We start from the raw sequence: 14271 nt of genomic DNA on the forward strand, positions 1-14271 counted from the left end.
TCTCTTGCCACTTCGATTTCCCAATAGCTATGGTTTTTTATCACAATTGCTTCTCAAGCTTCTGGAAGAGTCATTTATTTTATGAATTTGGGGGGTAAACCCATTGCTGTTCTCCATTAATGGACACCCTGTATAGGTTTTATCTCTGCCAGAGTCATGACTGAGGATAGATATATGTTTTGGGGTTTTTGGTTTTTTGGGGTTTTTTTTGGTAGTGGGTGGAAATCATTGTATGGGTAGATTTCTACATATTGCTAAGTTGAAACATCATTTCATTTACTGTTTTTAAGAAGTTTTGTTCTGGGAAAAGAAAAGTTGAATCTGAAGATATTTCCTATGCAATTTCCTCTCTCTGCATATCATTTCTAGATCTTGATTTCAGTTTGGATAACAAATGGTGTTGACCACAAAGCATTAGTATAAATACAACTATTTTGAGGACTTTTTTTTGTCCTCAGAAATGCACCCCAGGAAAGAGGTCCTCATGACTCCCGCAAGCAGAAGATAAAAGTAAAGGTTCACTGTCCACAACTTTTCTCCGAAGTTTTTAAGCTTCATGTAGAAAACTGTAAAGAAGATGGCCCTCCCTTACAGTATATTAATATTTTAAGTAAAATCCCACGTCCCCGTCTGATACAAGAAAGTTCAACAACAAAAAGAAAGAAAGACGGCATGAGGCTAAGCTTCTTAGACATTGCCCCTAAGGGATGCAGTGAGGAAAACTGGAAAGACCCTGAAATCCTGCACAGAAATAACAGGACGTGGCACATCACAGGGACTAAAATTCATATGTAAATCAAACAGATTTCAGAGAATAGAATGAAATTGCTTGTCTTCATGTTTCAAAAAGAATTGCAGAGGTCAAAGGAACCAGGTGCAGGTGCAAAGATATATAAAAATAATGAGCAGTGCTCGTAACAAATATGGGCGGCTACATTCAGCATCTTTCACGTATGTCCAATCTCAGGTCAAGGGCAAGAAATGTCCACTGTGCTTTAAAAGGTCTAGGAGTAGAAAAATCAAACCCAAGTCTTTTCTAATTCCACACGGCCGTTTTGCCACGAGATGATTAACAATGTCTGTGGGGTCAGGTTTATTATAGTTGAACTGAGCTAGTATCAGGCAGCAGATAAAACCGTGGTCTTAGAATTTCTCCAGGACCTACATGTGGCCTATTTAGAGACATTGCCTAGCTTCGAACGCAGCTGCCTTTGCTCTCTCTGATGCCTGCTTCGAAAGGGATCCCGCCAGACCTCCACCAACGAAGCTTTGTTAACTCATCCCCTATTGCTGATCAGACGCACGGCTCCACCACTCAAAAAGCAGAAGGCATAAAGGTGAATACAAACATGAGAAAGGAGTTTACATCTGGTCCTGCAGCCTCTCCACGTAGTCTCTAAAGCCCTGGGACGCCCCCAGCCCCATATCTGGGCAGACCCACTGGATGCTGTCATCACTGTCAAACAGGATGGAGTTGGTGTACGGGCCGCCGTCCTCCGGGAGGATGGTGGTGTAGGACGTAAACTTGACCCTCTTCCTCTTGGGGCCGGACGAACCCAGAGGTTCGTTTTTCACGTCTTTCTCATAGACATAGTCAGAAGGTCTGAGCAGCTGACTAGGGAAAGTCTTCTGGGAACCGCCGTTCAGAAGGAAGTTCCTCTCCTCGGGCTGCAGCCCCCTGTCGATCATGGTCGTGCACTCCTCCGACGGGAGGGTCACGTCCACCGGGTTCTCCAAAAGCTCCACGTCGTTCCCCAGCCAGACCCAGTCGTGGGAATGGGGGATGTTGCCTTGCTCACTCACGGCGAATCTTTTGTGTCTGTATTTCCAAGCGAACGCCACACAGTTAATTAAGAAGACCAAGATGGCCAGGCAGAAGACGCAGAGCAGGGCGTACATGCCGATCTCCAAGTCGGTCAACCCCCTGGAGGTCACCGTAAGGTCACTAGGATTATGGGGTTCCGGTAACTTCCCATGAGTGGGGAAGCTTGTAAAGGCATCTGGACCACCACTCTTGAGCAACTTCTTATCCTTTCCTTCCATGGGAGACTGTGGGGTTGTGCTTTTGTTGGTACTTTCCTCGTGGCCGACAGAGGCGCCATGTTGGAACCACTCCTGCACTGCTCTCTCCTGGTTTCCTTCACGCTCTATGGTGTTGCTGAGGTGGTCTTTATATTCCCGATTTATGCCCTCAATGTCGTTGGTGCCCCCTTGGTGCTCATCAATATTTGGTTCAAATTTGACCTTGATGTTCCCTTTACCCACGGCAAGAATGCTCTTCCTCTTGGTCTTCTGACAGGGCTCACTGATCATCATTTCCAGTTTAATCAAGGGCCCTTGCCCTTCCCCCTCTGCAACTACAACCGGCCATTTGGACTGAAGGTTTGCCTGGACAGACACCACCATTTCATCCAATGATGAGACGGTAACTGAAAAATCCTTGGGATCGTAAATGTCTAAAGGTGTCACCGAACCGTCACTGAACAGAATCCAAGAACTGACTATTGCTTCCTAAGAAGAACGAAAGCAAAGCATTATGTTATCATCCGGTTCCTTCAAGCCTGCAAATGTAAACGTGATTTCCTATGTCATATTATTTAAACATACAATCTGAGAAAAATTAATTTCTATGTTTTATCATCGTGAATAGCTCTCGACAATGCCTGGAACCGGCATCAGCCCTAAGCTATAGCTATAGTTGATGTGAGAAACAAACAATATGCTTTAACAAGTGCATTAAAGTGTATATTAATTTATTGCATGCCAGACAACAGAATTTGACTTTGACCTTTCTAAAAACGTTTTGGAAGGTCAGGCAATTTATCTGAATCATATTCAGGCGCAACTACCCAGGCGCCTGCTCAAGAGAATATCACTTTGAACATTCTTTATTAGGAAGCCAATGCTGACGAAGCATGTTTTGCTGGAAGCACTTAAGGAAGGATGCATTACGAGACCAGCTGGCTTGAAAGGCACAGTGCCCTGGTATCTTTATCAATGACACGTCAAAGTTTAAAGATGGGGGAGAGTTTGAGAGTTGGCGATAATTGTCACCAGTGGTGATTGGGTGCCTATTAGCCATGCTTGTTCAAGCAGCTGAAATGGAATTTCCGAGTACAGCGAGTCCCCTACATACGAAACTTCAAGTTGCGCACTTTCAAAGATGCGAACGTGCGTTCGCATGTCCGATCACGTAAACTAGTTCACGTGTCCGGCGTACATTGTCACGTGCCTGCATCCTCTGCAGGTGGTTGTGCTTTTGTGTACTTTACTGTACAGGACTGTATAGAGTGCAGTAGTACTCTACCATCTCCCACCTCCTCACCCTCCTCCAGTCAGTAACTCTTCTTGCCTCTTCACTCGATGCCAGCCCCTGGATGCAGCTGTTGTACTCGTACTACTGTACTTTTCAAGGTCCTGTACTATAAGATTAAAAATGTCTTATTTTCTGTGTTTGTTTTTTATGTATTATTTGTGTGGCAAGTATTATAAGCCTATCATGGTACAGTACTATATGGCCGATTGTGTTAGCTGGGTACCTAGGCTAACTTTGTTGGGCTTACGAATGCACTCTCGGAATGGAACTCGTTCATATGTAGGGGACTTACTTACTGTATCGAAAGGCACCTGCTTTGGCAAAAGGGAAAACATGTGAGCCTTTGGTCACGGTCTAGCAGCGGACTGTGCCTAAAACAGATAAGGCTGCTGTAAAGCAAGTAGCATACGGGCATGTGGTTGGTGGATTAGAATCACATACAAGGAAAATAAATGTATCTAAGCCACTGAGTACTTTTCTCAGAGACAGGACAGACTGGATAAACAGGAAGAAGCTTCAAGAATCACCAGTCCCAGCTACAAGTGCTCTCTCTACGGATCTCCTTTGCAGGATGTGACAGAGAGAGAAGCTGTCTCAACTGGCCAGGGACGAAAGGATTCTGCAATCTTACTTGCTGTGGGGCTTGAAGAACATCCTGGGCAGCTGCTGTTGAAATGATGGCTCTTTTGTCCGACCTGTGAGGCTGCAGGGAAAGAGACAAGCCGGCCACCAACTGCACGCCCAGGTCCACGATGGTGACACGGTCATCCAGGACGGTCACCGTCTTCTCAGCCAGGATGGAGTCAGAGAGAGGCGACAGGACCTGCAGGGTCAGCGAGACACCTCAGTCTCTGCCCCTCACACCATTCAAAACTCCTTAACTGGTGTTTCCACCACCGTGTTCTCCCAGTTTTCCCGACATGGGTGCACGTATGGAAATTGTGTGTGTGAGTGTTATGCCCCTGTTCAATTACACTCTCCAAGTGAAGGAGTTTTACAAATATCATCTTGGTCCATTTTCTTTACTTTGATTCACATCATGATAACAGCACTGGATTTTCAAAAAAAAAAAAAAAAAAAAAAAAGCAGGATTTAATTTAGAGGCAATAACTAAAAATTGCCCACCTGGGTACCAAGCACCAAAGAGTAACATCTTTCCAGCAACTAATATTTAGGTGTGAAAATGGCAGAATTGTGGTAAAACTTTAAAGGATTGGTGCTCGGCCATCTCTCCCTGCTCCTATTCCATTCAGTGGGCAGTTAGACGTCCACTGCGGGCCATTAATCACCATCGCATGGGCTGCTGCGTCATCATTGGATAAACCAGGTAAGCAAAGTGGGAAAGAGAATCTTATTCTCCTTCTAAGAAACCACTCCTAATGCACCATCTAGCTTGCAAGCGGGGGTGACTAACAAATGGAGAGGAATATCTAGTGGGCAGAATTTCTAGACCTGTCCCGCCAAAGAGGTCCTGCTTAATCTCTCAAACCTGTGAATATGATGAGAAATCACCCTCCCGAATATGTTATAGGATATGGCACAGTTGGCCTTGGAAGAGAGAGATTAGGCTGGGTCAGCCGGGTGGGTCCCATGTAATCACACGAGCAAGGTGCTTTCCCTGGCTGGCGGAAGAAGGAAAAGTCAGAGAGATTCAAAGAGTGAGAATCTGGTGATGGAGAGGCCCCATGAGAAGGAATGCAGGTGAGCTCTAGGAGCAGAGAATGACCCCTGGCTGACAGTCCACAAGGACACAGAGTTCCCAACCCCCCACTACGAGGAACTGCATTCCGCCAGCAACCTGAGCTGGGGAGCAAACCCTTCTGCGAAGCCCACACGTAAGCCCAGCCTGGCCCACACCTTGACCACAGCCTTGTGGTACACCTGGCTTGGTACTCCAGGCTCACCTGGACTCCCAAGCTTCAGAACTCTGAGTTGATAAATTAGTGGTGCTTTAAGTTGGGAGACTGGCGGTGATTTGTGACATAGAAATAGAAGAGTAATAAAAATATAATGCTGAGTACAGCTTTGTCAAAAATTAACTTCGGCAAAACCTAAAATCTGACTTAATTAGCTCTGAGCAGTAACATTTTAATTTGGTATTAAAAAAATCTGCTGCCCTCTTTCTGCAGAATTATCCTGTCAACGTTGGCTAGAAAATAGTTTTACTATTACTATAATAAAATGCAGAGTGTTTTTTATTCATTTTAGTGCAATACGTTTTATTTTTTAATTTTTTGTCCACTGTTAAGGTAAGGCATAGCTAAATGTTTGATCCTCAAGTTTAGGAAAATAAAGCTAGCTTTCACAGGTTCTACCGTCTTCTATCAGTGATACATGAAAAGTAAACTATCATACTGGGGGAAAGATTACTTAGACTGTGTGTTTAAGTCAGCTTTGGTCAAAGAAATGAGATTTTTTTCTCAACTCTCTCTAAAACGCAAGATGTAATTTGAGTTTGGATTGTTAGAACTGCCGAACCCTCTGTTACTGCCCGTGATTCTCGGACACGTGCGCACACAGCCCCGCACGACAGCATCGACCTGGACCCTCATCAATACAGACCGGGGTTGTGGGAGGCGGCGAGGTGGGGGGTGCCTGTACCTGCACGGTGGTGATGCCCGGCTCCCGGCCCACCAGGGTCCTGCCATCCTGTAACTGAGCAATCCTCGGCTCTTCCACCTTCATGAAATCCATCACAAGGTCAGTGATGTCAAACTGCCAGTCGGGGCCCAGCATGTAGCTCAGCTGACCCGAGTCGCGTGACTCGGCCACGAACTGGGTGAGGACGCGCACGAGGGCGTGCTGGTACTGCAGCGAGCAACCCCTCCCCTTCTTCTCCTCGTCCTCCTCGTCTTCGCTGTCTCTGGTGGGCCTGGGACACACACACGGCAGAGCGAACGTCATCGTTGTGGAGAGCGGCCCCGCGCACCCCTTTGTCCTGATGCCCTGAGACTGCCCTGCTCGGCGCGAGCCGCATCTTCTTCCCGCCAGACCTGCTCACCATCAGGTCACCTGACGTCTGCTCCTGCGTTCATTCCCCGGACACTGTCCGGTGGTCACCGAGCGCCACGTGTACTGCCACGTGCTCGGAGCACGGAAGCCCAGCTCGGCCCCCGCCGCGCCCGCCCAGCACCAGGGGGGACCAGCCCCACACGGGCAGAGGCTGCATCTCTGTCCTGTGCTCTGGAAGTCTGCACCTTCATCACGATCCCCCGTGCGGGGATGAACTGGGGCTAGAGGAGCGAACGGGAGGTCTGGGGTCGGAGGAGCCGCGTGGAGCCTGCAGCCACCTCCCCTTACTGGCCTTGAGCCATCCGTCACCCCCACATGGGCACCTCACCTTGGGAGCGGAGATGAGAAGGACCCCCCCTTACCACCCTGCAGGTGTGCGTGAGGAGATGTCGGCCAGGTGTGACGACACCTGAGGTCGGCCCTCGTGAACCATCACCTGGGGACGGTGCCCACATCCAGCCCCTTGCCTGGATCAGGCCCTTCCACCTCTATAGAAGCGGCTTCCTCTGAGCTCCGGGCCCTGAAGGTGATCAGGGTAAAGCCTCCTACCTCCCATCCGCCCTGATCTGAGTGGCCGCACACCCGCAGAGCTGTTGAAACTACTGAACCATGTCTGGCACCTGCGTCCTGGCTTCTCCCCCATTCCTGCTGTCCCCCTACTTGCCTGCCCACACCCGCCCTGAGAAACCCTCTCTGGCTCGGCCATTCTAGAACCTTCTCCTCGAGATGCACCTGTCCCGTGTCCTTTACGAAAGGACCTGGTTTGATGGCGGCTGACTGGTCTGTGGCCCTCGGTGGGTGGGTCTTGGGTCAGGGGAGAGAGGGGCAGAGACTTATACGCGCGGGTGAGACCCCGCACGTGCCGGGTCCTGCCCTGCGTGCTCCTGTAAAGAGCTGACGTCAGTGGGCCACGTGCCACCTGCCAGCCACACACAAGTGACCCCCGTCATCTGCACAGGCCCCGAGGAACAGGGTGTTCTAGGAGCTGATCTCGCCGGGGAGGAAACGCAGGCACAGAGAGAAGGGGCCACTGAGTCACAGCCGCACAACCGGTCACCTCGAGACGGAGTCCAAGCCTGGCCGCTGTCCCTCTACTGGTGTCCTCTCCCTTTTTCTAAAAATTAAAAAAAAATTTTTTGGCTGCCCCGCACAGCTTGTGGGACCTCAGTTCCCCAACCAGGGACCGAACCCGGGCCCTCGGCAGTGAAAGCGCACAGCCCTAACCACGGGACCACCAGCGAAGTCCCTTTCTCTCCCTTTTTATAACGGACTTCATTTCTCTTCACAACAGCCCCGAAGCACGCTCCCGTTTCTACATGAAGAAACCAAGGCTCAGAGCAGTTAATATGAGGCCCAGAGAGCTCGTTATTAGCAGATTGGGACGAGCGCCGTGTCACTTCTGAAACCCGCTTTCTTAACGATATGTCACTCCACCTCCCTGAAAGGTTAACCCTCAAGGTTAGAAAAGTAAAACTAGCTTTCACAGGTTCTACCACCTTCTATTAGTGATGTATATAAAGTAAATTATCACACTGGGGGGAGATTGCTTAGACTGAGTTTAATTCAGACTTGACTGGTAAAAGAAATGAGATTATTTTTTTTTCTCAACACTCTCTAAAATGGGAAAATTAATTTGAGTTTAGATTATTAGATTATTAGTTACAGGAAAAAAATTTCACAATTTGGGTTTCCCAAAGTGAGGGGTAAGTATCCTTGCTGTTAAGTGGGATGATTTTAGGTGGCACTAAAAACACTGACTGACATACAGAAAGGTTATTTCCATTTTAGTTTTCAATCCTCCTGATTCTATCACAGGGAACGTCTCTGTTTGGTGCCAGGCGATCTTTAAGGGCTCTCTGATACCTAGTCTCTCCCAGCTCATAAAGACAAATTCAGACAAACAACTGTATCTACTGAGAATTTAATAACAATATTTTATTTTCTTTGCATTAATTTTTACTAGTTGGCTATTTTTGATAGTGATGTGGAGTTTCTCTTAAATAAATAGATAAAACTGAAAAAAGAATAGTAGTAAGTATATTCTAGGTGGTACTCAAAAGTTGCAGTCTCATAAAAGTGGTGAGTGAATAAATGAAGTTTTAGAAATACCATATTAATAAAACAATTGCATTCTGTTGTGTTAAAAAAAAAACTTTAAAATTCGAGGTCATTTCAAATTCATTGAAAGTTTAAAAAATCATACAGGGAGGTCCTGCACACTCTTTACCCAGCCCCCCAGATTTAACATCTTGCATACCTGTGGTACAATACCCAGGCCAGCAAATTGACATTGGTACCAACCACAGAGCTTATTCAGATTTTGACAGGTTAATGAATACCCATTTGTATGTGTGTATATGTAGTTCTATGTGATTTTTATCACATGCAGATTCATGTAACCATCACCATAACCGAGATACAGAACTGGTCCGTCACCACAGGGGTGTCCTGTGTACTGCCTTATACCTCTATACCATCTCTAACTCATGGCAACCACTAATCTGCTTTCTCTTTCCTATATCATCATAAATGGTACCACACTGCAGATAACCTTTTGAAGCACTGGTAAGGATGTAGAGGTGTAACTGGATGACTTAACACACTGCTGGTGGAAATGAAAAATGCAGCAGCCTCTCTGGAAAACAGTTTGGCAGTTTCCTTTAAAACTAGATATGCCCTTAACATACAACCCAACAATTCCCCTCTCGGGCATCTTCCCCAGAAAAATGAAAATCTACATTCAGACAAAAGCTTGTATGTCAAGCTTTTGTCATAGCATCTCTATCCAAAATAGCCCCACACTGGAGAAAACACGTGTCCTTCCGTGGATGCATGACTAAGCAAACTGTGATACTCCCTACCAGGGGATACACTCAGCAAAATAAATAAATGAATTATGGAAACATGCAACGACTGGGGTGGATCTCAAGGGAATTATGCTGAATAGAAATATGTCCATTCTTAAAGGTTTCATACTGTATGGTACCATTTATCAGCTAGAGAAAACTTTCTGCTTTCAAAGGGCTCAACTGATGGGTCAGGCCCACCTGGATAATCTCCATATTTTAAGATTAACGGATTTAGAATTTTAATTACATCTGTAAAATCCTTTCACAGCAGTCCCAGATTTGTGCTTGACTGAATAAGCAGGAGATGGGACTCTTGAAGGGATGTTATCTATCTTTAGAATTCTGTCTACTGCAGGATGCATCCTTTCACTGAATTCTTGGGATAACTCTATTCAGTAACTCTATTGTCATCTCCAATTTATAGATGAAGAAACAGGAAGAGAGCGGTTAAGTGACTTGCCCAAGGTCACACAGCTATACGTGAGAAAGCCAGGGTGAAACTCAGTGGCCTTATTCCAGAGCCCACAACTTAACCACTGTACTGTGCTCCATAGAGGACGGTCGACATTTACAAGCAGGAAACTGAGGTAAGGTAGGAAAGAAGAACAGGGAAGGAGGGAATAGAAAAAGAGCTATTCCCTTAAATGCCAGGCCTTGTGCTAGGTGCTTCTTATGTGTTGCATCGTTTTACTGAATCCTAGCAACTATTCTGCGAGGTAGAGATGATTATTATCCCTATTATGATCTCCTCCTGTCAAAGTAAGTACCCAAGTCAGATCCATCCGAACTCCAATCCCACTATTACCCACTGTGGATGCAGCTTCCCTAGGGCCTGGGTCCCTGAGGACGTTTGCCTCAGATCTGAGCCCCAGGAACCTCAGACCCACAGTCCTCAATGAACTTCATCCCCCCCACCCCCTTGGTTCCTCACCTTCGGTTGGAAGCCACTGGGATCCTCCACCCTTTGATCTGGCTCAGCTCCGTATCCGAGATCTCGACCTGCAGGGGGAGTCTGGGCGCCCAGACGGTGATCTCTAACTGGGAGGTGAAGTGCTGGTGGGTGAAGTTCACGATCGTGTCCACTTTGCTCTTCATCTCCTTCCCATTGGCAAAAATCGAATCGCAGCCGTTGGAGACCTTGGGGGAGGGGATAGAATCTCCAGATGCATCAGCAGGAAAAAGCACGTGCAAAACCTGACAATGAAAGTCCATGAGCTGCAGCAGCTCTGATTTATGAGACCCAAGACAGCCAGGAGAATGTGACTCGAACAAAAGGTAATTTGTAAGCACTGATTAGGGACAAACGCTGATAAACAGACCCCAGGAAAACCATTCTGTATTACGAACCACTGACAAGTAAAATCATAAACATAATTTAATGGAGTTCCATAACCTTTGTTGCCTTTTGTGTGTGTGTTTTTTCCCTTTACCTCACCTCCTTTATGTACTCAAACCACCGCTAATCAAACCCCACTTGCAACACATTTCACTCTTGCACCGTATCCGGAGATGCTTAAAAGGTATCTATATGTTACTAAAACAACACTTCGGTCGAGCCATAAAGGGGATTTTTTTTCCCTGAAAAACCAAGAGAGCTTTGCACTAGATTAAAATCCTTGCAGGAAAATACTCATGGAATGCACTAGAAATGTGGATATAATTATTTTTGCCCCATTACACTATAATTTTGCAGGATGGAGGCGAGGACGCGGCATTTTGTTACGGACTTCTGACTCAGAATGTGGAGGCACCCTTTAGCGTGCAGGCATTCGCGGGTTGGCTGTTAGACAACGTAAGCCCCCCTTTCACTTCACATCTTCTGGATAAGCAAGGAAAATGTTGATGGCTTTCTCTCCTGGACCATCAGGAGAATGAACGTCTTTTACGTATGTATCTGGGTGGGGAGGGGGAGGAGGGAGCAAAGGTCACGTTATGTGCAGAAGACACAAAACCAACACTCAGTTCAGCACAGAATCACAAAACTGCCAGGGGTCCACAATCTCATTTTACAGATGAAGAACCTGAGGCCAGCAATGCGACGTCACTGGCTGGAGGTCACACACTACTTTTAGGGGTACCGTGCGGTGCTGGGCCGCTGTCAGGGCTCCCCAGCTCACCTGGAATGCCACCAGGCAGCCTGTTTTGCAAGCCGCACATGAAGACTCACTTTTGACCTCCCCTTCCTCACCTGAATCGGTACCTGCAGCCCAGGCCTCCCTTCCAAGCCCCAGGTGCACACGTCCAACTGTCCCCTCCACGTGACCAGGTGAACGGCTCAGAGCAAGGCCAGCAGTGCCGAGGTCGAAAGTCAAAGAACAAACCTCTGTGTCGTTCGGGACAAATTATCATCACCTCTCTCCTCCCCCCAAAAAAGGGCGTGAATGTGAATTTGCTCCCACGAGAAGGAGAAGATGAGCCTGGTTCACTGTAGGGTGAAATCAAAGACCGAAGAGAAGATAACTGACGAGATGCTTAAAGCCCTTCCTGCATCAGCCTCGCAGACACAGGTCCCTGCCATTGCCGCCTCACAATGGCACCAACGTCTTTAGGAATCTTTAAGCGTAATTAACCAAGGCCACTAACGGGAAGATGGGCAGAAATCACAGTGACACTGACCTGATAACCCTGGGCCACAAAGCAAAGAGCCGCACTGCTGGAGGGAACCTGTGCGTCAGGCTGAGCTCATCTGGGGAGCCGCCTTCCCATCCTGTCAGAACTTAGCCCTCCACAGTCCCTTGCCCTCCAGGCTCTACTACTCTGAGCAGCAAATCTGCCCTCAGATGGCAGTGGAAAGTGGCAGCTAATGTGTTTCTCCCCCTGAAATTCCAGTGGGAGCTGAAAAAAGACAATTCAATCACTTCGAAGCTTAAAAGAATCTACTTCGCCCGTCCCCTCTCTTTGTCTGCTTTGCTTGTTAAAAGGGAGAAGAAAAACCATGAGACAAGCAAATCAGCTGTCTTTTAGGGCATGTTCGAGGGATGTCAATCTGCCTTATTGTGCCCAGGATTGTAAAGAGAGCAATCAGAACGAGAGTTTCTATTAGAGCAGAAAATGGAATGGAGCGCCATGTTATTTTAAGTGCCTGCAATGCTGACCCAATGCTGAGCCCGACCGCCCTTCCTCGAGTACTTAGAAAGGGGTGGAAGACCCATTCTAGAGAAACCCCTGCCTTCCCTCCAGAGCACTGCCCCAGGAGACATTCGATAAGGCACCTAGAGATCCCTGGATTCAGTGGCTACCTGCAGACCCAGCTCAAGAGAACAAGGTTCCTTACTGGCAAGAACTCTACAGCGGATGCAGTAGGGGGCTCTGCCCTCAGCTTCTCCCGGCTCAGGTGGGCATCACCTCTTGCTAGAACTTTCCCCATCCTACCTTCTACAGTACAGACCTCAACTGTCCTGAATTTTCAGGATTATTATGATCTATATGAGATGTATGCGTGTGTGCATGTGTGTATTTCCTCTAGAAGGAATGGTTTGGTATTTGCTAATTCAGTGTTTGCAGTGACTTTCTAAGACGTAACGACTGCAAATAATGAGACTCAACTGCAGTAGGTATCTCTTATTGGTACAGGACCTCACTGCCTGCAATACTCTTCCTCGCCTCTCAAAGCCTTAATCCCCACAGATAACTCTGCGGGGCGGGCATGATGATACTCATTTCACCTGGACTGAATCCAGTGTAGAGAAAGGGAACATCACTTCCCAGGGCTTTACCTGCGTGCGTAATGATGCCAGCCAGCCCCCCAGGACTGCTGACGCCTGGCCCGGTGCTCTTTCCCCTGCCTGTTCAGGCCAGTCCCCTCCAGAGACTTCCCACGGCACACGGGACAAAGTCCAAACTCCTGATCACAGCTCACAAGACCTAAGGACCCGGTACTACCTCCTTCTCCAGGCTCCCTTTGCACTTCCCTCCCCGCCCCCTGCACAGAATCCCCACCAGTCCCCCATGGGTCTTCTCTCCCTTGGCTCTCCTGAGCTTATCCCCATCCGAAGGCCTTACCACGACCGCCCCGTGACTGAGACCTGCTTGTCGTTCAGGTCTGAGGCAGATATAACTGGCTGTCTACGGGCCACTCAGTCACACACCAGCACCGCTGCCCCATCACATACACACGCGTACACCTTCCTCTTCTCTGCCCAGCCATGCTCCTTGCCAGTGACTGGCTTAGGGAAAGGCATGTGACACAGTTCTGGCCAAGGAGGCGTCAGGAGTCTGCTGGGGCTTCTGGGAAAGGCCTCCTGGCTCCGAGATGCCCAGAAAGTGGTCCCTCCTTCTCCCACTGGATGCTGCCATGTGGGAGGTGACAGCAGGGGCTACAGTGGTGATCTCAGAGCCTTGGAGGGCTGGCCAAGGACCAGGCTGACACGGCGAGCGTGGAAGGAGAGAAAGACGGAAGGAAGCACATCCTCAGGGACCACCTGGATGGACCACCGGACCAGCCCACCTGGAACCACCCGACTTTTCAACTTCTTATCGTGTGTTTTTCTTTCTGTTGTCGTCAAAGCCATTTTGGTCCATGGTATTTTGTTACTTGCCACCAGAAGTGGCATAAATTATGTAAGAACTCAGCTCAAACGTCACTCCTCAGAAGGGATCGTTTGAGTCATTTCTAATGTAAAGTTGCACGCCCCTCACCTGGTCACTCTACTACTCTCCTCTATCTAAGTTACTGTGTGTGCTACTATGTAAACTATATTTACACTATTTCTGTGTTACTGACAGCATATTATACTATTCATATTGTTTAAGTCATATGGCTTACACTATGTTAGTTACACTGGATTGCTCTATCTGTGTTCTATTTTATGATTTACTTTTCAATATTTATCACTCTCTGCATGCTCCTGGTTGTTTACTTGTTTCCTATCTCTGTTCTCCACCTGAAAGTGATCTGCTTGAGACCACGGACCTGTCTCCTCTTATCTCCTGTGTCTCCACTTCTAGCGCAGGGATGGCCCACATAAAGTGTTCAATACACAGGTGTTCAATGTGAATATGTCACTGGTTTCCTCTGGGTTCCATTCATTCTTGTGCCCCAGAAGTAGCCTGTGTCTGGGTTAGAAGTGGGAGAAGGTGCCTTAGGCAGTGTTA

General features: G+C 47.7%; 1 protein-coding gene across 1 annotated transcript in view; it reads right to left on the bottom strand.

Annotated features, from left to right (window-relative positions):
• Nucleotides 1–1212: 1212 nt before the first annotated feature.
• The window catches only part of LOC137776554 (transmembrane protein 132B), a 356123-nt gene continuing 343064 nt past the window's right edge, over nucleotides 1213–14271 (bottom strand). Inside the window, exons 6-9 of the mRNA XM_068563133.1 lie at nucleotides 10109–10314; nucleotides 5918–6188; nucleotides 3948–4139; nucleotides 1213–2511 (exon numbers count right to left, since the gene is read on the bottom strand). Of these exons, the coding sequence (XP_068419234.1) occupies nucleotides 1363–2511; nucleotides 3948–4139; nucleotides 5918–6188; nucleotides 10109–10314 (1818 nt within the window). The 3' untranslated portion in view covers nucleotides 1213–1362. The remainder of the gene's footprint in view (nucleotides 2512–3947; nucleotides 4140–5917; nucleotides 6189–10108; nucleotides 10315–14271) is intronic.

Source organism: Eschrichtius robustus, chromosome 14, assembly GCF_028021215.1.
Source record: "Eschrichtius robustus isolate mEscRob2 chromosome 14, mEscRob2.pri, whole genome shotgun sequence".
NCBI classification, from domain to species: Eukaryota; Metazoa; Chordata; class Mammalia; order Artiodactyla; family Eschrichtiidae; genus Eschrichtius; species Eschrichtius robustus.